General features: G+C 45.7%; 1 protein-coding gene across 1 annotated transcript; it reads right to left on the bottom strand.

Moving 5' to 3' along the window:
- Window positions 1–101: 101 nt before the first annotated feature.
- On the bottom strand, window positions 102–21,581 carry HPS3 (HPS3 biogenesis of lysosomal organelles complex 2 subunit 1). The gene is made up of 17 exons (XM_009902417.2): window positions 21,299–21,581; window positions 18,697–19,176; window positions 17,089–17,275; window positions 15,177–15,262; window positions 13,970–14,162; window positions 13,603–13,684; window positions 12,433–12,587; window positions 10,668–10,776; window positions 10,295–10,476; window positions 9,146–9,323; window positions 8,313–8,543; window positions 6,894–7,079; window positions 5,621–5,809; window positions 4,984–5,091; window positions 3,456–3,662; window positions 2,126–2,216; window positions 102–1,147 (listed from the first exon to the last, which is right to left on the bottom strand). The coding sequence occupies exons 1-17, from the start codon at window positions 21,519–21,521 to the stop codon at window positions 1,020–1,022; spliced, it is 3,015 nt and encodes a 1,004-aa protein (XP_009900719.2). The 5' UTR covers window positions 21,522–21,581; the 3' UTR covers window positions 102–1,019.
- Between the last annotated feature and the right edge of the window lie 515 nt (window positions 21,582–22,096).

The raw sequence follows: 22,096 nt of genomic DNA, 5'->3' as shown, positions 1-22,096 counted from the left end.
TTTTGAAGATCTCATTTGGTGCCCCACAGCTAACAAAAGGTTCATAGGCTAAGAGAGCTGAATGGATAGAACAACTTTTCCTCTAAAAAAAACCCATGTATCTTGCAAGCTAAACATACTCTACAGGATGCCTAATGCATGTTACTAAGCTGCTGAGGAAGAGCCAAATGAAATGTACTTTCCTCTTAAGGTTGTAAATAACCAGGTGGCAGAGCAAAACATGTTTAGGTTTCTGCTGCTACATTTTAGTCAGATGATTGCTTGGAAAATAGGAATTTGGTTGCCACTTTTGGTTGGCAAAGTGCAAGATCCTGCATCTGGGTCAGGCCAATCCCAGGCACATAGTGCCTCAGAGGTAAGTTAAACTATTTCACTATTATTTTTCTCCCTTTTTTGGAAGTACATTTCATTTGCAGTGTAGCTGATCTCTTCTGATGACCTCTGCAGGTTTAAGTAACCATTACAGCCTCAGTGAAAACAGATTTGATAGGAGTCAGTGTCAGCTAATGACACCTTTAGATGGCTCTTGGCTTGTGGAGTCTCTCTTCTGCTTGTGGTACACTCTCAAAAAGCCAACTGCATTCATAAGCAGGTAATAAACATTGCAACAGTTTATTATCACTGAACTCCAGCTGAAGGAACAGAAGGATGTTTTCTGACAGACAAAGATCAGTACACACATGCACAAGTACCTGAGATGCTTATAACAAACCCAAAGAAATGAGTTTTCAACTGGACTTGTGGCCTACTGATACTTCAAATACTCACAATGCTGCCTGAGTGCAACAGGAGAAGAAAGAAAACAAACCCAAGCAAGTAGCAGTCTGCATCTTCTGTTCCCCTTGGGACACTTGCACTTCTCTTTCATTTAGGGCCTTCTCCTTTTGGATTGCTACATGAAAACATTTTCAGTGCAAGACCTGCATGGGTGTGTAATTAAGAGGGCAGAGCAGCCTGGCCAGCTGTAATGCCATGCAATGTCTTTGCTGCAAAATGACCTAAGTGGGGCCCAACTTGTTTCAGGTGAGCAGCTTTCTCTGACTGCAGTGAAGAAGATGTGGCAGGAAAAATGCTGCAGCTCCATCCTCTGGCAGAAGGCTGAGGAAATCCCTCGGTTCCAGTTCTGTCGCAACAACTGATAACGTTTCTGCTCAGAGCAGGGGAGAAAATCTTGGTTAGGGATTTGGGAGTTAGAACAAAGACATTAAAAAAATCCATTACTAGTGTAATTAGTAACCAAAGTCATCACATCAGCTGAATGTTTCAACTGGGGTGAAATTTGAGACACAGCCATTTGGGAGCAAATACAACTACAGGAAATCTCCAAAGTAAACTGCAGTTGAGTCTTAGATGAAACCCACACCTCCAGCTCAACTCCTCAGTTCCACCTGTGGCACTGATGCTTGTGAAGTCTGAGCCAGTGCTTCACATGGCTGTACCAGTGCAAAGGAAGCAGCACAAGCAGCTTCTCAGACCAAGGGGCTGTTATGCCATTACAGCACAGAGTTTCAAAGAGAAACTGGAAGCTGATGCAGAATGCAGCCCTGGGATGCTGCCCTCGGGTGTTACACTGGCATTTAAAATGCAGATATGTCTGTGTGCTTTATTCAGTCTTGGTCTGGCCAAATAAACACAGCTCTACACAATCTTATTGCCTAACCACAAGACCTACCAGGGATGGTTTCTGTACTCTCCTACAGAGATAGGTTGTGTGTTTTTCACTCTATAACCTAATCACTTAAACACCTACTGGTAATCATCAACACCCATAAGCACCCACTGGATTATCAGTAATAGCTGTCATTGCCTAGAACCACACAGTTACTTAGCCTAGAAAAAACCCTAATTATTATCTATTAGTTCTATTTAGTCTTTTCAGTGGTGTCTGTCCTTGACTTATACAGAAACAATTCTTTTCCAACAATTTAACTGCTTTCAATACAAAGGAGGCAGCAGCCTGTACACTGCAGAATCCTGTGCAAGCCTGCTGAGCTGCATTAGCTTTTGCTGTGCAAAAAAGTATCCCCCCCCCTCTTCCCCCCGCCATGTTATCACACCAGTACTCCTTAGCCTGAACAGTATTTAGAATGACAGACAGACATTGAATTGCAATCAACTGATTTACCTTTCAGTGCTGAGATAAGAACAGGGCAATCAGTTCCAAGGAATCTGGCTCTCTTACAAAGTTCAGGCAGCAGCTTGTTCCACCACATGGCCTAACCCACAAAACCCCCCAGCAGAAGTGTACATTAACAAGGACTGCAAGGAAGAGTATGAAAGACCTGCTAAAAATACACTGATCTAAGCTCAGAGACAGGTACAGGCATAGGTAGGTCACAAGGAACTCAGTAATTATGCCATGCTTTGAAATGCTGAGATCTTGCACAGGCTGTGAGTTTCCAGCTCCAGCTTTTTCTACTTGAAAGATTTTTACACAGCGCCCTCTACAGCCTCTGGAGATCAAAGCAGAAAATGTCACAGACTGATTGAGGCAGAAGATGAAGTTGTTCTTCCCTCCAAACAGCTCCATGCAAAGTGTGACTGCTGCTGCCTGCAGGACTCATCTGTCTAGTCCCACCAGCTCTAACAGTGAGCTGTGTCTTGTGTGTGATTTTGTTGGCAAGAATGGAGAGAGGGGAAAGGATTTCTCTCCTTATTTAAAATGTGGTAGCTCTGTTTTTTTCCACCTGTGTTCTGATTCTGTACTGCAGTCTTACATTCAACTCTACATTCAACTTACATTCAACTCTATAACTAACCTGGGAACAATCAAAGAAACTATTTCAGATTTGAATCAAAAGCACAGCTCTGGCTTTTGACCAGAGCTCTAGTATGTCCATCTGGCAGAGGATCACCTTTGCTGCTTCTAGCCAGCAAAACAGCTGTGATGGGCAATGGAAGTAGACTTCTGGAATAAAGTCAGCTCCAAAACTAAAACTGCATAGAGGCCTAAAGGAAAATGGGACATAGAGGACATGGCAGCATTCTGATGTCATAAGGTCAGAATATGTTGCAGAAATAGCATTTAAGTGTGATTTTTACTTGAAAGACCATATGCTCTTATCAGTTAGCTTATCACTAACTTTTCATGTTATACAACACTGCCAAAATATTTAGAACACTGATTAGGGAGAAACTAGCTGGGGTTGGATTTACAGGAGAAGTGTTCCATTCCCTCTTGTGAGACACTCTGGCATCTGGAAAGGCTATGCTTTAAATTTCCTAGGGTGAATACAAGAAGTCACAGAAGAAAATGGGTGAAAAATGTAATTAAAATCAGTGGGGAGTAATTAGGACATTTAAATGCCAAGCAAGAGGTTCAAAGCAAGCCAAACAATTTACTTGGTCTGAAAGCTTGGCTGCTTGATCCATCCTGAGTCCATCTGTACACAAAAGCATTTTGGTCAGGAAAAACCCTCCAAAAATACTGAACAGCTGCAAAGAAAGTAGCTCACCCTCCTCTCATCTTTCAGCTCATACTGAGCATACAACACAGCTGCATCAGGGCTCCCTGTGAGAAGCTGGTCAAGGGCCTCCTCGTGCTGGCCTAGACGAGTGCTGCAGAGAACACGGACGGCCAGGCCGATGCTGCCTGCCTCTGTCAGAGGCTCCAAGAGAGGCAGAGCTGAAGCTATATCAATTGATTGACTACACAAAAGAGCCTGAAGGAGAAAAATATTTTTGGGGTTTAAGACAAACTTTGCCAAAAACATGCTAACCAAAACCTCAGAAGAGAAGCCCTTACTTATTGGAATAGTTTTTAAATCATACATTTGTCAGGGTTGGAGGGGACCTCAAGGATCATTTAGTTCCAATTCCCCCTGCCATGGGCAAGGACACTTTCCACTAGATCATCAGGTTGCCCAGAGCCACATCCAGCCTGGCCTTAAAGACCTCCAGGGGTGGGGCTTCCACCTCCTCCTTGAGCACCCTGTTCCAGTGTCTCACCACCCTCATGGGGAACAACTTCTTCCTAACATCCAATCTGAATCTACCCATTTCTATTTTTTTTTCCATTCCCCCCAGTCGTATCACTCCCTGACACCCTAGAGAGTCCCTCCCCAGCTTTCTTGTAGCCCTCTTAAGATACTGGAAGGCCATAATAAGGTCTTCTTGGAGCCTTCTCTTCTCCAGACCAAACAACCCCAACTCTCTCAGTTTGTCCTCATAGGAGAGGAGCTCCAGCCCTCTGCTCATCCTTCTCAGGACATGTTCCAACACCTCCAGATCTTTCCTGTAATAGAGGCTCCAGAACTGGACACAGTACTCCAGGTGGGGTCTCACCAGAGTGGAGTATAGGGGAGAATCACCTCCCTGGACCTGCTGGCCACCCTTCTCTTGATGCAGCCTAGGCTCTGGTTGGCCTTCTGGGCTGCAAGCGCAGGTTGGACCTGCTGGCCACCCTTCTCTTGGTGCAGCCTAGGCTCTGGTTGGCCTTCTGGGCTGCAAGCGCAGGTTGGACCTGCTGGCCACCCTTCTCTTGATGCAGCCTAGGCTCTGGTTGGCCTTCTGGGCTGCAAGCGCAGCCTGGACCTGCTGGCCACCCTTCTCTTGATGCAGCCTAGGCTCTGGTTGGCCTTCTGGGCTGCAAGCGCAGCCTGGACCTGCTGGCCACCCTTCTCTTGGTGCAGCCTAGGCTCTGGTTGGCCTTCTGGGCTGCAAGCGTACACTGGCAGCTCATATTGAGCTTCCCACCCACCAGCACCCAAAAGTCCTTTTCTTCAGAGCACTACTACTTTCTTTAATAAATGGAACTGAAAACTGAGAAAGCAAGTTCTGAGTGGACTGAAATTTTAAGTATCATTGTTATCATCACATTGCTGCAGTATTTTTCCTTCCCTCATTTCAACAGGCCTTTTAGCTCAACTTGGATAACCTGGGATGGAAGGAGGAAGGGAGTCTGCAAGAGAAATGTGTTCATACGTACATGAACATCTGCAGACTGGGTCTAAGCTGTAAAGAGTAAGATGAAGAGCTTCATACCTGTAGTTTTGAGATATCTTCATGGTAGTCTTTATCAGCTGGAGATGCCACTGACATAATGGAAGTTATCCAGGGGAAAATCAGCCCATAATGTTTAGAGGAGTTTATCTATACAAGAATTGAGTTGCAATAAAGGAAATATTTCTGTTAGTGACAGTTCCAGGTGAGAATCACCTCAAGTGAAGAAAATGTTACTCTCAAATAGCATAATGTGCAAAAGCAGCTACTGCTCCTTCTGATTCATGCAACTTAACAACAAACAAACAAACTGGGAACTTTTAATTCTGTGTTTCAGCCTTCCCACTGAGAATCCTCTGGAATTCCTCAGTCACAACTTTTCCTCATTTTGTCAGCTTTGCAAAATTGCAAAGACTCCACCTGACAAATTCCCATTGTTTCACTTTAGCCCCAGATTTCTATCCGTTCCTGTTGGAATGACACCTGCAAAGGTCCCCAGAGTATGATTTCCCAAAGCCAGCAGCATCTGTCTGATAAGATCAGATGTTTTCCTTGCACTGCCCTTATATGCTTTCAGTCTTGTTTCGTCTAAGAGATAAACTGCCCAGAATTAGAAGTATTTGAATAGACTTTGAAGGGACACTGGAGTCATAAAACTTCCTCTGAGTGCTCTACCTACCAGATCCTCTGCTGTTTTCAATGGCTTAGTCTCAGGAAGTTGCTGCTTTGATATCCTCCAAACATACTGAGAAGTAACCCTCAATACAAGCTCCTGAAGGACTTCTTCCTGAGAGCATACTACAAGAAGAGCTTCCCAAAAATCCACCAAGAGCTGAGGAACAGTGTTTTCACTGTTACTGCACAGGATCTGGGAACAAAAGTATTAGAAGACAGCAAGTTAGCACAGACTATGCTAATTACTAGCAGCAGAAGTTAGAAGAGACAGGAGGAACAGTTTTGATTCCTTTTTTGTCCTGATGTATTTTTAAATGCATGGGATTCTACACAATGCAGTAGTAGGCGAAGTACAAAGCTCAGGGAATGATTTTACTGTAATAAATTCCAAACAAACAGATTTGATTTCTTCTTCCAAGATTTACTCCAATGCCAGAAACATCAGCAGACTGTCAGCCAGCATTTACAAACTGCTGATTTGGAGGATTTTTAGGTATGGCAATAGCCAAGCAGGTGTCTTTAAGAGAAGAATCTGAAGCTCATGAAGAGATGTTGTGTAGCTCAGTTGGGCATAATGGTAGGACCCACAAGGGAGATACCGTAAGGTCTGGTGTGTCAGTGAAAAGGATTTCTCTTGGTTTACAACTGGCTTTGAACAACATCAGTTGCTCTGAGTTTCATGACAACATTTCTGATACAGGCCCTTCACAGTAACAGATACAAGACTGCACCATAGCTACATTGAAGAATACTTGGGTTTAAACCAAACCAGGTTATTCCTTGTAGGGAAAAGACAAAAGGTTTGTTTATTTCCAATCTAAATAAAGAAAACTTCAGTGACACTAGAAAAAGCTGTTCTAGTTCTCTTTCTTCTCATAAACTGCTAATATCCACTCTGCTTCCAGAAGTTTGCACAGAACATTTGATACCTTCAACTTTAAATCTGACTCTTTAGAAGTGTGTTTCAATCCTAATGATTTCTTCAAAAGGAGCTTTTGGAATTGACCTATCTAAATTCTGTTAAATCCAGGAGCTTTAGGAAGCCACTGAAAGACCTCTGAGATCAGGGTATTCTCTACTCAAATGACAGGGTCAAAACAAAGAACTTAATGGATTTATATTTTACTTTCTCTTGATTTAACCAGCATTTCTTTACAGGACATCCAGTTTCTACCTCTCCAGTGACTAAAATGCTGAAATGTGAGTGAAGGAGCAACTGAGGCTGCTTTGCTTACCCCTAACAACACTAAGCAAGCAAACAATGATCACACACCAACCTTGAAGAAGGTATCTGCTTCTTCCAGTTCAATTTTACTGTTCTCATGTAAAGCCACAATGGCAGCCACCAGTAAACCAGGCTGCATCTCCTTCAGGTGAACAGCAAACTCTGTGGGTGTAACAATTCCTTCCTTACGCTGCATCAGGAGCTTCGGCTGCCCAGCGAAGCCACAGGCCAGCACTGTCTGCAGACACAGTCAGATGTAAATCAGGTGAAGAACTCAAGCCACACATGACTTGACTCAGCACTGCCTCAGGCAGTGAAGTTTAGAAAGATGAAACAGAGGCAAGTCAGGGAAGGCAATAAAACCCTTTCTACAGTGGACAGAACAGCTCTGCAGAGAGCAAGCTCCAAACCCTCTGCCAGAGCAGCAACTGCCACATAAGAGACCCTTTGCCCGAGCACTGAGGGGCACAGGCTGGTGAAACCTGAAGGCTCTATGCACACAAGTGCCCCAGGTTTGGCTAGGATAGGGTGGATTTTCATGAGAGGCTGGAAGAGGCACACCCAGCTGGAGCAGCCATTGGGGTATTTTCTATCTGCTAGGTAAGGGGAGGGCTGGCTGGGGTTGGGGAGGAGAGATGGGGTCTGCTGCCTGGGCAGGAGTGCTTGGGGCAGTGAGTTGCTTGTCCAGCCTCACACACTTTACATGTTACTTCATTACCATCAATGTTATTACTGTTCTTCCATCCCTCTTGGTGTTGCTCTATTAAACTGCCCTTGCCTCAACCTACAGGGTCCTGATTCTGCTGTGCATCCCAAGGGGGGGGAGGGTCAGGTAGTGTAAAAATGCTGTTACACAATCCTGCCGTGCTGCTGAAGAGCACTGGCTCTGCAGACCTTGTTACACCCCAGCAAGCAGCATCTAATTCATCCAAAAAATAAATCTACCAGCTTCTAAACAGGATCAGACTACCTGAAGGTAAACTGCCCAGTCCCAGTGTATGCCAGCCCTCCATTCTGCTGTTCATAGAGTCATAGAATGGTTGGAAGTGACCTTCAAAGGTCAGCTACTCCAACCCCCTCTGCAGGGGCATCCTCAACTAGATCACTTTGCCCAGAGCCCTGTTGAGCCTCATACAGACATTCAGTGAAGCCTACACAGCATATTGAGAGGAAAAGGAGTGACTGAAGGTTTTGTTTTGTTTTGACTGTAAAATACAACTATCATGGAATCACAGAATGGCTCAGGCTGGAAGGGAACTCAGAGCTCATCTACTGCAGTCTTCCTGCTGTGAGCAGGGATGCCTCACAACTCAGCTGCTTAAGGCCTCATCCAACTTGGCCTTGAACACCCCCAGGGAGGCATCCACAACCTCCCTGGGAAACCTGTTCCAGAGTCTCAGCACTCTCATTGTGGTGAGAATTGAACTACAAGCCAAACCTACTGACGTGGGCTTTTTCCATCACACTTTACCTCCTTGTAGGAATCCATCTCATGTTCATACAGCATCAGGTCTCCCATTTTCAGAGCCATGAAAGCCTTAGTAAGTGTCAGGACCACTGATGGTGCAATCTTTTCTACTTTCTGAAGATAACTGACAGCTGTTGAAGGACATACATTTCTCATGCAGGTGCTGCAGAGGATATGAGGCAGCTGCACAGGATCAGCAAGATGGAATACCTGGAGAACTTTATTTGCTGACTCCTGTTGAAATAAAAGCCATTTGAGAGTTTAGACCTTTCCAGACAGACACTCTTCTGTGGCATCTGAAAGCACTGCTGGGGTGGTTTGGTTGTTAATAGAGCAAACAAGTTCAAGCTATCTCCTCACATGCCTTTCCTGCCTCTTTCCTCTCTAGTGATGAAAGTAAAGGCTCTCTAAGTGGCACTGATCCAACCTGTATTCTGTGCTGCTAGGAGAACATCCAGCACCACAGTGAATTGGTTTTACCAACCTTACAGTTGGTCAGTACACAGAAACAGGTGGTTTTGTCATAGAAATGTGAGATGGAATAAATCTGAGGCAAAGCTTTCCTGGAAGTGTCTCTGTGTGTGCAGGGGGGAACCAGATCACTATCAGCATACATCATGATAGCCAAATCATGGAAGCAGCCCCAAGCATCCCAAGTGCTGCTTGCTTGTTTTGTCTACAATAACAGGAAGCCAAAACCCACATGAAAAACACCACCTGTAAAACTTTGCAAGCAACTCAGCATTTTCAAAGGACATTCAACTAAAATTTGACACACAGTTCTTAAAAACAGAACTAAAGCAACAGGTTAAGGGAAAAGCCAAACTTGTTTGTACCTTACTTAATTCCTCATTTGAGTCTTCATTAAGTGAGTGAGTTAAATAAAATACAAATCCTCTCTCATATGTCTGCATTTCATCACCTTCTGAAACCAGCCTCTTTAAAACTTCAGCCATGGATAAACCTGACATTCTGTAGTATGGCAAAGCAAGGTGGTAATCCTTTGTGTCAAACCTGAAAGCAACAGAGAGGGACTGGAAAAAACCTGACAAAACAAGGGCAACACTTTTGTCTTCTCTGGTTGGAAGGCCTAAAATAACACATCCAACACCAATACCTGCAAGTGCATAGCCCATAATCAATCTAATGTTGCACTCTGTGTTCAGTGACAATACAGACAACCAAGAGCTGAAGAGATTACTCAGATCAAACTGGTTTTGTAGAACCTAAAGGTTTACATTATATATTTATAGTAAATATATGCATATATATTTACAGCATATATGTATATATTAGTGTAAAGCAGCAAAGACTGATGGATTTTGGTTTTGAGGTTACATTATTGGAAACAAAAGCTCACTTTTGCCAGGGGAGGTTTAGACTGGACATTAGGAATCATAGAATTGTTAGGGTTGGAAGGGATCTCAAGGATCAGCCAGTGCCAACCCCCCTGCCATGGGCAGGGACACCTCACACTAGATCCAGGTTGCTCACAGCCACATCCAGCCTGGCCAGGGATGAGGCTTCCACCACCTCCCTGGGCAACCTGTGTCAGTCTCTCACCACCCTTCTTCCTAACATCCAATCCAAATCTACCCATTTCTAGTTTTGTTCCATCCCCCACAATCCTATCCCTCCCTGACACCCTCAAAAGTCCCTCCCCAGCTTTCTTGGAGCCCCCTTCAGATACTGGAAGGCCACAATTAGGTCTCCTGGGAGCCTTCTCTTCTCCAGACTGAACAGCCCCAACTCTCTCAGTCTCCATAGGAGAGATGAAGAACTTTACTGAGAGAGTGGTGAGATGTTGGAGCAGGCTGCCCAGGGAGTTGATGGAGTTGCCATCCCTGGAGATGTTCAAGAGACTTAGATGTGGTGCTTCAGGATATGGTTTAGAGGCCATGGTAGCGGGGTTACAGTTGGACTCAATGACCTTAAAGGTCTTTTCCAGCCTTAGTGATTCCACAATTCTGTGATCTAAAACCCACCTGCTGTAGCAGTCTCCCAAGAAGGCACAACTTTCTCTGAACGCTGTCAGAAGTTCTTCTTTCTCATCTGAGTCAAGGAAACAAGGGTCCATGATAGCTGCTCTGACCAGTAAGTGAGCTTCACTCAGCAGATGAATGCAACTCTCAGTTTTGACATTTTCATAAGTTCTGCTATAGTCCACCTAGAACAGACACAGGACATGCTTAGGCTGCTGGAAAAATCGGGAATATGCAGCAACAACAACCTTTGAAACAGGGTTATGGGCTGTTCACAGGAATGTATTACATATAGTCAGCAATGGCATGCATCAGAGATTAATTAACAGTACTTATTTTCAGTCACCAAAGAACAAAAGCAGGAGCTGGGCAATACCATTTCTCTGTAAAGCTGAGTTGTTGAAACAGTGTTTATAATATATAAATTCCAGCCAGGCTCTGACTCAGAATTTGTTCTGGATTTGATGCTGTCAGCCTTCCTGGAACTAGGGAGAAGTAAAAGAGTTATCAGTGTCCAAATATCATGCAGCCACCCTCCCCAACTCCCTTTCTCCTTGATAATTGAAATACATAAATAAGAATGTTTGCAGGCTAGTAAATACTTGAGAGCTAAGCTGTGACTTTAAATCATAATGGCTGATAACACAACAGGAATAGACAGGAACAGCATCAAAACTGTCTACTGCATCTTCTCCTGGGCTTAACACCAGGTAGTCTCAGATACTTAGATGAAGTAATTCAAATTGCTACCATGTTCACCTGCTTTCTCTAAGGACTTAGTACACATTTTCCCCTGCAGCTCTATTAAAGTGTTTCTGAACAAGAAACAAGACAAGACATTAGGAATCATAGAATTGTTAGGGTTGGGAGGGACCTCAAGGACCATCCAGTTCCAACCCCCCTGCCACGGGCAGGGACACCTCACACTAGAGCAGGTTGCTCACAGCCACATCCAGCCTGGCCTTAAAAACCTCCAGGGATGAGGATTCCAAGACATAAGACTGCTTCTACTCACAACATACTGGCCAGGTCTGTGATGCCCTAAGGTTAAACACTGTAGGAAAACATAAGCTCAAATTTGCTCCATTTTTGTTGCTGTTTGGTTTTGTTTGGTATTTGTACTACGTCCTATTTCAGAAGGCAAAATCAGACCTTTCTCAAATGCCAACTATCATCTCTGAGGCAATGCAACTGGCAGGAGAAAATCTGCTTTGTGCACACACAACTGTTCCATACTCCTTCATGGGCTCACCTTCACCTTCTGAATAATTTCTGTTCTAGGCTTTAAGAAATACTGCTTCAGGTGACTCTTCAACCAACCACAGCTCTCCCACTTTTGTTAATGAACTACCTTTAATAAATGTGAATAGCTGGTCTGCAATAGCTGCTTAGCTGATTTATGTAAAGCCCTCAAAACCAGACTGACAATCAGCAGGTTCTCACAGGAACAGGTAAAAACTCCTAAGTGCCTCTGGCTACATACATCTACATGGAGTGTCTTGGGCCAAAGTCTGATCCTTCTCTTGTCATGGATTATTGGAGTGATGTTCCTAACTTTCCAGGGAAAGAACCCTTAGGCAAATGCAAGGCATTTTCACTTTGTTGGCCTGCAGCTTGCAGACTCCTACATATTTCTGTCACTCAGGGTGAGCATTGCTTTCTTCTCAGATAATACCTAAGCTTTTTTATAATCTTGAGTAATTTTTATTTCAAGCATTTGTGACCCTATCCTCATTTCTCTGTCAGTTAAGAGAACTGAAATGTTTTTATTCCCTATTTTTTATTATTATTTTGTTTTATTCCTTGTGTTGTGTGTGGCTGTTCTCATCAGAGAAAGGGCAGGTTGGGGTAGGATCAGGAAAGCTGCAATCCCAGCTGGAGATCACTAAGAGTCAAATCAAGGTGACACCCTGAGAAGAGGGGTGGTGCAGACTGAGGGGTAAGAGACCTTGCCCCAAGCTCCAGAAACACAGAGGGGAGGCTTCAACAGCAATGACAACTGAAATGGATGCCTGATTTCTGTTCCTGTGCACTAAAACAGTTCTTCCACAGAGTAACCTTTCTTCAACTCCAACACCCATGAATTCAGCACTGTACACAGAGCTATAAACACCACCTCCCCAAAAGACACAAATCCTTACAGCATTCTCCTTGTAGGCTTTCTTCTTTCAGTAATATCTTCTGTGACTGCCTTAGTCAAAAGAATGATGTGGTTCTTGAAGTGACAGATAGCTCTTGGTCCTATAAAAAGCTGCATTCTTAATGTGCAGACATCCAGTGTGACAGGTGGGCACGCCTATAAAAACAAAGTGTTTTGTGGTTTCAGTCAGGATGTGCTAAAAAAAAAATAATTCAAAAATTAACCTTTGTCCACCTCAAATACTGCCTCCAGATCTGGTGTCCCCAGCATCAGAAGGACACAGAGCCATTGGAATGAGTCTGGAGGAGGGAAACAAAGATGATCTGAGGACTGGAACACCTCTGCTATGAAAATAGCCTGAGGGAGCTGAGGTTGCTCAAGCCTAGAGAACAGAAGACTCCAGGGAGGCCTTAGAGCTGCCTTTACCCACTGTTCAATTATCTATGCCATAGTTCTGAGCATTTGAATTCTTGCTTAAGTGAAGCACTTGAAGTTAAAAAAGACAGTGGTTGGTTGTAGTGTCAGATCATCACAGAATCAGAGAATGGCAAGGGACACCTCTCACCTAGACTCAGCTGCTCAAGGCCTCACCACATCTGGCCTTAAACACCCCCAGGAAGGAGGCAGCCACAACTTCCCTGGACAGCCTACTTCAAAGTCCCACCACCCTCAGACTAAAGAACTTCTTCCTTGGCTCCAGTCTAACCCTGCTCTCCCTCAGCTTCAAACCATTCTCCCTTGGCCTGTCTCAAGACACTCTTATGAAAAGTCCTTCTGCAGCCTTCCTGTAGGACCCCTTCAGGTATTGGAAGGCAGCCATAAGGTCTCCCTAGAGTCTTCTCTAGGCAGAACAACCCCAGCTCCCTCAGCCTATCCTCACAGCAGAGGCACTCCAGCCCTCAGATCATCTTTGTGGAAAGCATGGAATTGACTTGAAACTAAGTGATTGTATAGCTTTTGATGTTTCTTAAAGCATTCTAGTAATGGTCCAGAATGGCTTTTACAGATTGTTTCACTGAGGTATGTGTACACTATTAAAGCAAAATATGCCATAGGTCAAAGTAAAACAATCGTTTTGGGTGTTATTTTACAGCCTATAGGACCTAACAGGGTTTGAGAAGGAAAGAGAGGTGCCATACTACTACCACCCCCAAGATAACAAGAGCAGCACCTTCACAGTGGTATCAATATATGGATCCTCATCACGAGCTGCTGCTGCACTGCACCGCACTGTGAAGCACTGTAGGCTCTCACTGGAGAGAAAGAAGAAACCAAATTGTTGAAGGAAAAAAAGAAAAGGAAAAAAAAGATGACTTACAGAAATCAAGTAGCCAAGAGCACAGAGAATCACATCTCCCTTTGCAGAAATGGGCCTTGAAGCCTAAGCAGGAGGGTGTACTGCAATGTCACACGAGCCTACCCAGACAGTTCCAGGAGGCTAAAAAGGACATAGAAGAGGGGGGAAAATAATACACCAAGAAAAAGCAGCAGCACAGAGAAAGGCAGAAATACTGCCAGCACAATCAGAAACACAGTACCTTGTAATGACATGCAGGAACTGTGGAGTGAGAACTGCCTGCTCTGACTTCTCTGAATATTGGTAAGTTGAAATCAGTTCTACTACGTTCCCAACAGAGTAGAGATATCCAACATGAGGTAAAGAGAAAAAGCAGAAGAGGCTCAGCAGTTCTCTCTTGTTCTCAGCTTCCTCATGGGCTGTCACAGAACTTCCTGGATGCAAGAATGAAAAAGGCATTTTATGTACCTCATAAATGAAAACCTGGCAATCCCTCTGCAAGCCTAATTGCAATTTGATGTCTATAAAATGCTATCAAACCTGAGCGGTTTTGTTAGTAGCTAGAGGAGGGAAAAAGAACTGCATGAAGGTCAGTGTGCAGGTCAGATCAGCACACAGATCAAAAACCTCTATCTCATCTCACCTCACTTGGAGGCATTTCTAACAAATGTACCACTGAGTGGAGAGATTCTATAGATGTAACAACATCTGAGAGTCCTGGCAGATTCAGCACAGCTAAGCAGGTAAAGGCTGTGCTCAGATTCTACAGACCCTCTGGTCAAAGGCTGGAAATCACAAGGGAACATAAGGCAGGTGGACTTCAATAGCAAGTAGTTCATTCTCTTGAGTCAGCTGTAACTTAAATGAGGCTTTGGCACTCAGCAGATAGCCAACCACAACACTGGGTGAGCAGTCAGTAAAGCTGATTGATACCCTGCAGCATTAGGTTTTGCAATGATTCTGTTGAGGCTTGAGCTAGTGAGTATTAGTGAACCTCTAAAATCTGCATTCAACCCTTGCAGTCTTAACTAAAGCCTGTCAGAAAGGTAATGTCTATCCTAATGATTATTAAGGTTTACTACTCAGATTTCCCACTGCTGAATAATGAGCAGCTTGATACCTTCCAACACTAATTTTATTAGTGCAATGTAAAGAGTGACTGCTTTGTGATGTAACATTAATCACCAGAGAATTAGTAAGAGCTGATTTAGTTGTCTCCTTCTGGTGTGGTGAATTAATATTTTAGTTCAAGGTTTATGTAGAACTTGGAAAAACTTAAAAGGTTTTTTTTGTTACTAGAAGCTGCTCAATTAAAACCATTGCAAAGGGAGGAAAGACCTTAATTCAAAACCAAATCACACAGAAACAGAGCAAAAAACAGAAAAGGCTCCTTATTTCCAAGGTCTCCTGTGACACAAGTTGTAATGCATCCATTCATATCCATATACCTGTCTGGTACACAGGGAGCAGCTGAACAGAGTGCAACTTTGTCTCCTCACAGAACCCAAAAGGCGACTGGTCAGGTGTAAAATGTCTAGAGAAAAGAATCCAAAACAAGATGGGACCTCAGTGAGAAATGATGAGCTACTCTGGACAAGTAAACAGCACCAGCTGTAATAGGCAGAGCTGATGTTTTCACACTCAGAATCATTCCAGTCCTGCTATAATGTAAGTAGCATGGCAATGCCAAGAAGCATTGTAGCACAGCTAGGGACCACCAGCTTCAGTTCTTGCAACCAAAACTCCTCTATCTCTGCTTGTCTACAAGATGTGTGTCAATGTTTGGGATCACTGGAAGACATGTGGCAATGGATTTGAACCTCAGTTTGGGTTTTTTCTCCCTTCTCTTTTTAGTTAAGTGAGTTACATGTAACATGTAGCCATCCATGTAGGATTATCTGTTGGACTTGGTGATCCTGAGGGTCTTTTCCAACCTGGATGTTTCTATTTCTATGATCCTGTGATCCCAAATCCCACTTTCCTACTTTGTGTCATCCTTTTTCCTGCTTTGCTTTGGAATTCACTGCTGGACTGTCATATCAGTTCTTCCTCAGTACTGGATCACTAATAAACCTTTGATCACTAATAAACAGTTTCTTAGTGTTTGAGAAACTCAGTCAATTCTTTTGCTAGCTGGAGAAAGGAAGAATACTTTTTTGTAGAGGTACTCCTAGGGGTACCCTGGGGGAAGAACTGCCTGGACAGCAGAGTTCTAAAGGATTGTTGTGAAGGGGGCTACATCCTGCCGCCAGCAGTGTTCCTTGGTGCTCAATCCCAGGGCTAGTGCTGTTCAGTATTTTGATTGATCACCTGCATGCAGGAGTTGACTGCATCATTAGCAGCTTTGCTGATGATACTAAACTGGGAGGTGTGGTCAAATCCTGAGAGACAAGTGGCCTTGCAGAGGGATCTGGATAGACTGGAGCACTGAGCTATCATCACCAGCATGAAATGGAACAAGTCCAGGTGCTGGGTTCTGCACCTATGACAGAGCAATGCTTGGGCACAAGTATAAATTGGGAGAGGCATTGCCAGAGAGCAGCACTGCAGAGGGACCAGGCTGTGCTGGCTGACAGCTGACTTCAGAGGAGTCAGCACCTTGGAGTGCTGACCACATGCTGAGATGCATCAAACACAGCCTGACCAGCTGCTCTCACTGTATTCCACCCTAGTGTGGCCACACATGAGACCTGGAGCAGTTCTGAGCCCCACTATTTAAGCAGCATCTTAAAGGCACCTGAGTATGTCCAGAGGAGGATGACAACCTCATGACAGGGCTAGAGAGTATGTCCTGTGAGGAGCAGCTGAGGACTCTGGGTTTCTCTAGTTTGGGGAGAAGGAGGCAGAGGAGTGATCTCATTGCTCTCTGCAGCTTCCTGAGGGGACAGGGAGAGGGAGGTGCTGAGCCTGTTTCCCTGGGATCCAGGGTCAGGACATCTGGGAATGGTTCAAAGCTGCACAGTCAGGGGAGGTTCAGACTGGACATTAGGAAACTTTACTGAGAGGGTGGTCAAACACTGGAAAAGGTTTCCTGGAGAGATGGCCATTGGCCCAAGTGTTGCAGAGGCATCTGGGAAATGCCCTTAAAGAAGATATTTCAACACTGGGTCAGCCCTGAAGTGGTCAGGCAGTTGAACTAGGTGATTGTTGTAGAACCTTTTGACCTAAAAGATTCCATTTAAAAATTGGCTCTCTTTGGTTCCACCTCATTTTCTTAGTGAGAAAGAAAGAAACAACAAACCTCAGCCTTATACAAACCCTAGAAGCGAACATACCTGGTTTTTTCTTTCACCATGCCACAGCTCATTCTGGTTTCCTGCAGTCAATTAAGCCATGAAGGAGGGAACAGATCTGTAATACCTGAAAAGCAGATAGCGCACTTGGAAGCGCTTTGTGTCTTCAGTAGGTAACTCTGTGGACTCCAGCGTGATGGGTATCTCACACAGCTTACACTCCTCCCCACGCAACTCCACTGGCTTCTGGCATATGATGAACTCATCTAATTCAAGCTGCAAGTTCTCTTTCGAAGGACCTTCATCTTTTAGGCCTTCACAAGGAAAAGGCTGTGTTAATTGTTCAAACCATTCCATTTAGCAGTGAGAAATTTATATGGCACAACAGCAATTCAATACTCCAGTTACAACTACCTAGGTAGCACTGGTTTCTTCAGACCATCAGATTTTTAAAAGATACAGAATCACAGAATTAACCAGGTTGGAAAAGACCTTAGAGATCATCCAGTCCAACCTATCACCCAACACCATCTAGTCAACTAAACCATGGCACCAAGTGCCTCATCCAGGCTCTTTTTAAACAATTCCAGTGATGGTGACTCCACCATGTATGCTGGATGATGTGAACAACCCTTCAGTTAAGCCTCAACAGTCTAAATACCTAAAAATCAAGACTTCTAAAGGAACAGGTAAACTGGCAAGTCCAGGGCAACTTGTGCTGTAAACGCCTGGCCATCAAAAAACATGGTCATTTGGCTGAAGAGGTCTTAAGAAGGGAAAGGTAGCTATGATAGAAAGCTGTGTTATCTTAAACTCACTTAAGCTCTGCAAAGCAAATCCTAACAGCACTCAGAAAGCAATCTGAAACTTTCTGTTTAGGTTTTAGTGATAAAAAGCAATTAGGGGCAGGATGCTATTAGCTGTGTTTCAGATCCACCTTGACTCAGTGAAGAACATTGCAGTTTACATTTTCCCTACATGATAATTCTGTTACCTTTAAATTCTTTCTAGGTACAGTTTCCACTTCTAACAGATTATGCTTTTCTGGTTTAAGTTCCTTCAATTCATAACTGAAGAATTTTCCTAAGGTCTGTTGGTATTCATCTGATAGCTCTGGAAATGTGGGAACTGACTACATAAGGATTCATTTCTTGCAATACATGGTAATGAAACCTACTGAGTAGCTCTGCTTCTGGGATTTCTAGGATTCTACCTTGAACAGGATAATTTACTGACACCTTATGCAGTTCTAAGCCTACTAACAGTTACAGAAAAGCATATGCATTGCCACAGCAGCATTCTTAAGTGAGCCAGTATGCATGCTCCATTTAAAGGGTCATGAGATGCTTCTTCTATTTGACTTCCCACTTGTCCCTTTGAAGAGACATGAATGTGTATTTGGGCAGTGACACTGACAGAATAGTTTTTTCTGAGCACAGCACACTCAGCTACTATCACTTTGATTTGGCCTATGGTGGTGCTCCAAAACAGGGACCTAGTTCTATCCCCCTAGAGCTTGCACTGTCCTGGAAGTGCCTGCAGAATTTAAGTGTTACCTACAGCTGGTACCTGCAGGTGGTGTAACTTTTCATGCACTAGAATATTCAGCTGACAGCACTAAGATGACCTGAAAGTGTTTTGTGAAGGGCAATGACCTTGTTTGAGCCTGCTTTGAGAGAACAGGAATTGGTTAGCACATTCTCAGAAATATAATGAATTTCATTCCTGTACTTACCTCCACCCACAGGCTTTTCTACTGCACACTGCTCTGTCCCCTCTGCACTTTGCTGGACCAGTTCCAGTTTCAGGATGAGAACCTCCAGCTCTGTTGTTATGGCTATATGTCTGGCACAAAATGCAACTTCAGCAGGAATAACATTATCCATGTGTAAAATCAAGGAGCGTTCAAAGTCTAACACAGTCAAGCTCTGGTGCATCATCAGGTACTTCAAACGGAACAGGACCAGTTTGTTCTTGCAGCCCACGAGAAGATCTCCATTTACAGGGCAACATGAAATGCACAGTGGAGGATCTGAAAGTGGCATTTCCACAATTGACATCTGCTCTTTTAAGGTTTCACTGTATGACTCTTCCAGCTTGTGACCAACCATCCGAACACACACACGAGAGCTGCCTGCAGACATGCACCTCCAGTTCATATATGCTCTTAGGAAAGTTGCTTTGCTTTTTTCTTCAATTGTCACCAGATAGTCCCCTTAAAAGAAAGCAATAGGGATGTATCATTAAAGAACAGATGAATTTATCAGTATTCATCAGTAAATTTGCAGATGACACCAAGCTGGGAGCAGGTGTTGATCTGTTAGAGGGTGGAAGGGCTCTCCAGAGGGACCTTGAAAGGCTGGACAGATGGGCAGAGTCCAACAGGATAGCATTTAACAAGTCCAAGTGCTGGCTGCTGCACTCTGGCCACAACAACCCCATGCACTGCTACAGGCTGGGGTCACAGTGGCTGGAGAACAGCCAGGCAGAAAGAGACCTGGGGGTACTGGTTGACAGCTGGATGAACATGAGCCAGTAGAATAGAACAGAATAGAATAGAACAGAATAGAATTAACCAGGTTGGAAAAGACCTTTGAGATCATCAAGTCCAACCTATTGCCCAACATCATCTAATCAACTAAACCATGGCACCAAGCGTCCCATCCAGTCTCTTCCTAAACAACTCCAGTGATGTTGACTCCACCACCTCCCTGGGCAGCACATTCCAATGGCAAATCATTTTCTGTGAAGAACTTCTTCCTAACCTCCAGCCTAAACCTCCCCTGGTGCAGCTTGAGACTGTGTCCTCTTGTTCTAGTGCTGGCTGCCTGGGAGAAGAGACCAACCCCCACCTGGCTACAACCTCCCTTCAGGTAGTTGTAGACAGCAATAAGGTCTCCCCTCCCTCCAAACCCCTCACGAGCTTTGTTGCCCAGTGTGCCCAGACAGCCAAGACGGCTGATGGCATCCTGGCCTGCATCAGAAATAGTGTGGCCAGGAGGAACAGGAAGGTCATTCTGTCATGTACTCAGCACTGGTCAGGCCACAACTTGAGTACTGTGTCCAGTTCTGGGCCCCTCAATTTAAGAAGGATATTGAGACACTTGAATGTGTCCAGAGAAGGGCAATGAGGCTGGGGAGAGGTCTCGAGCACAGCCCTATGAGAAGAGGCTGAGGGAGCTGGGGTTGTTTAGCCTGGAGAAGGCTCAGAGGAGACCTTATTGCTCTCTACAGCTACCTGAAGGGAGGTTGTATCCAGGTGGGGATTGGTCTCTGCTGCCAGGCACTCAGCAGCAGAACAAGAGGACACAGTCTCAAGCTGTGCCAGGGGAGGTTTAGGCTGGAGGTGAGGAGAAAGTTCTCCCCAGCAAGAGAGATTGGCCATGGGAATGTGCTGCCCAGGGAGGTGGTGGAGTCACCATCCCTGGAGGTGTTCAAGAGGGGACTGGACGTGGCACTTGGTGCCATGGTTTAGTTGTCATGTGGTGCTGGGTGACAGGCTGGACTTGATGATCATCTCTGAGGTCTTTTCCAACCTTATTGACTCTATGAGTTTTTGAGATCCTTACCTGCTGTAGCACACTCCAAATCTGAACACCTTAATTCTCGATTTTTACATAAAGTTAACATTTTCACCAGTATTTTTCTATAAAGAAACCCAAAGTGCAAGTTTCTTTGCTAGGTGGGCCACACTTCACATGCCACTAAAGTCAAGGACTTGCAGATCGGACAAACTCCTAAGCAAATCTGCCAGAGGAGCTGTGACTGCAAAGTGTGTTTGAATATTCACTAACGAGAAAATGTTTTGTTCTCTAAAGAAGAGGGAAAGTCACAGACTAATGAAGGGCCGTGGGGCCGTCTGGAGTGCCCACCTGCCCCGTGCTCTGAAATCCAAACGAAGGGCAGGCACCCAGGCTCCAGGCGGGGCGGAGGCAGCTGTCAGAAAGCCAATGTGCTGGCCACGCTCCTGACTAGCCGGAGGGTTTCCAGCCCCTCGCACAGCTCTGACCAGCCCGCGGCTCAGCAAGCGCCGGCCCTGCGCTTCCCGACAAGGGCTGCCAGCCGGCTCCAGGGAGCGGCACCAGAACCCGCCCTCAGCGCCAAGGCAACCGTGCTGGGCAAAGGCGGGGAGGCAGCGCCCGGCCCGGCTCGCGCCCGGCCTAGCCCGGGCGCCCGGCTCGCCTAACTCTCCCGCCGCTCCGGCCCAGCCCTAAGTAGATGAAGCACCTCCGCCTGCCCGCCCTCCCCACCCGGAGGAGCTGTAGGGCCTCTTCCCGCACTCGAGCCGAACAGGCCCTAGCTGGGTACTCCTGGACCCAGCGGCGAACTGCACTGACCTGCCTGGCTGTGCGCCATGCGCAGCACGGGACCCAGTGTGGCGAAGGAGCCCAGAGGCTCACAGAGGCCCTGGTCGCGCACAGCGAACACCTCTACCCTGCAGCTGGCCGCCGTGCTGGCCACGAACAGCACATCGCGGCCGCAGCAGAAATGCGCCGGCTCTTGCTTGCAGGGCACTACTCGCTGCGACCCGAACGGGTGCAAGTTGTAAAGCTGCACCATGGCTCCCTCCAAGGCTTCGCGAGCGCCGCGGGGACGGCTCCCGCCGGCCTCCCAGGGCTGCGCGCCACTTCCGGCGCTCGTGGGCCCGCCGGCAGGGCGGTGCGCGCGGCGCCCGGAGCCGCCTTCTGCCTTGCGCCTGGCCGGGCCCGGCCCGGCCCAGCTACAACGGCGGCGGCGGGCCGTGGGTGGTCGTGGGGAGTGCCGGGGTTGTCTTCCTTGTCAGGAGACGTCTCGTCCTGTTGCATCTTGCGTCAGGCGGACTTTTGTGTGGTGCCAGTGTGACTCCATGGCCGTGTTCGCAAATTCAGGCACCCTCCCCGACCCCCGCGTCAAGGCGCCCTACGCGGCCGCGGGTCGTTAGCAAGTACTTTGCGCTAATCCGTTCCAAAGCAGGATGGCATCTTGATTTTGCCCAGCAGTTCCCTGTTTAACCATGAGGCTCTCCTGGCTCCCTTTCTTGATTTCCTACTCACTGGGATGCTCTGATCTTGAGCTTGGAAGAAGCGGTCCTTGAATATTAACCAACTATTTTGGGCTCCTTTACCTTCTAGTTCCGCAGGATTTCCCTTAGCAAT

Source organism: Dryobates pubescens, chromosome 13, assembly GCF_014839835.1.
Source record: "Dryobates pubescens isolate bDryPub1 chromosome 13, bDryPub1.pri, whole genome shotgun sequence".
NCBI classification, from domain to species: Eukaryota; Metazoa; Chordata; class Aves; order Piciformes; family Picidae; genus Dryobates; species Dryobates pubescens.
This window is presented reverse-complemented; position numbering and strand designations above follow the sequence as displayed.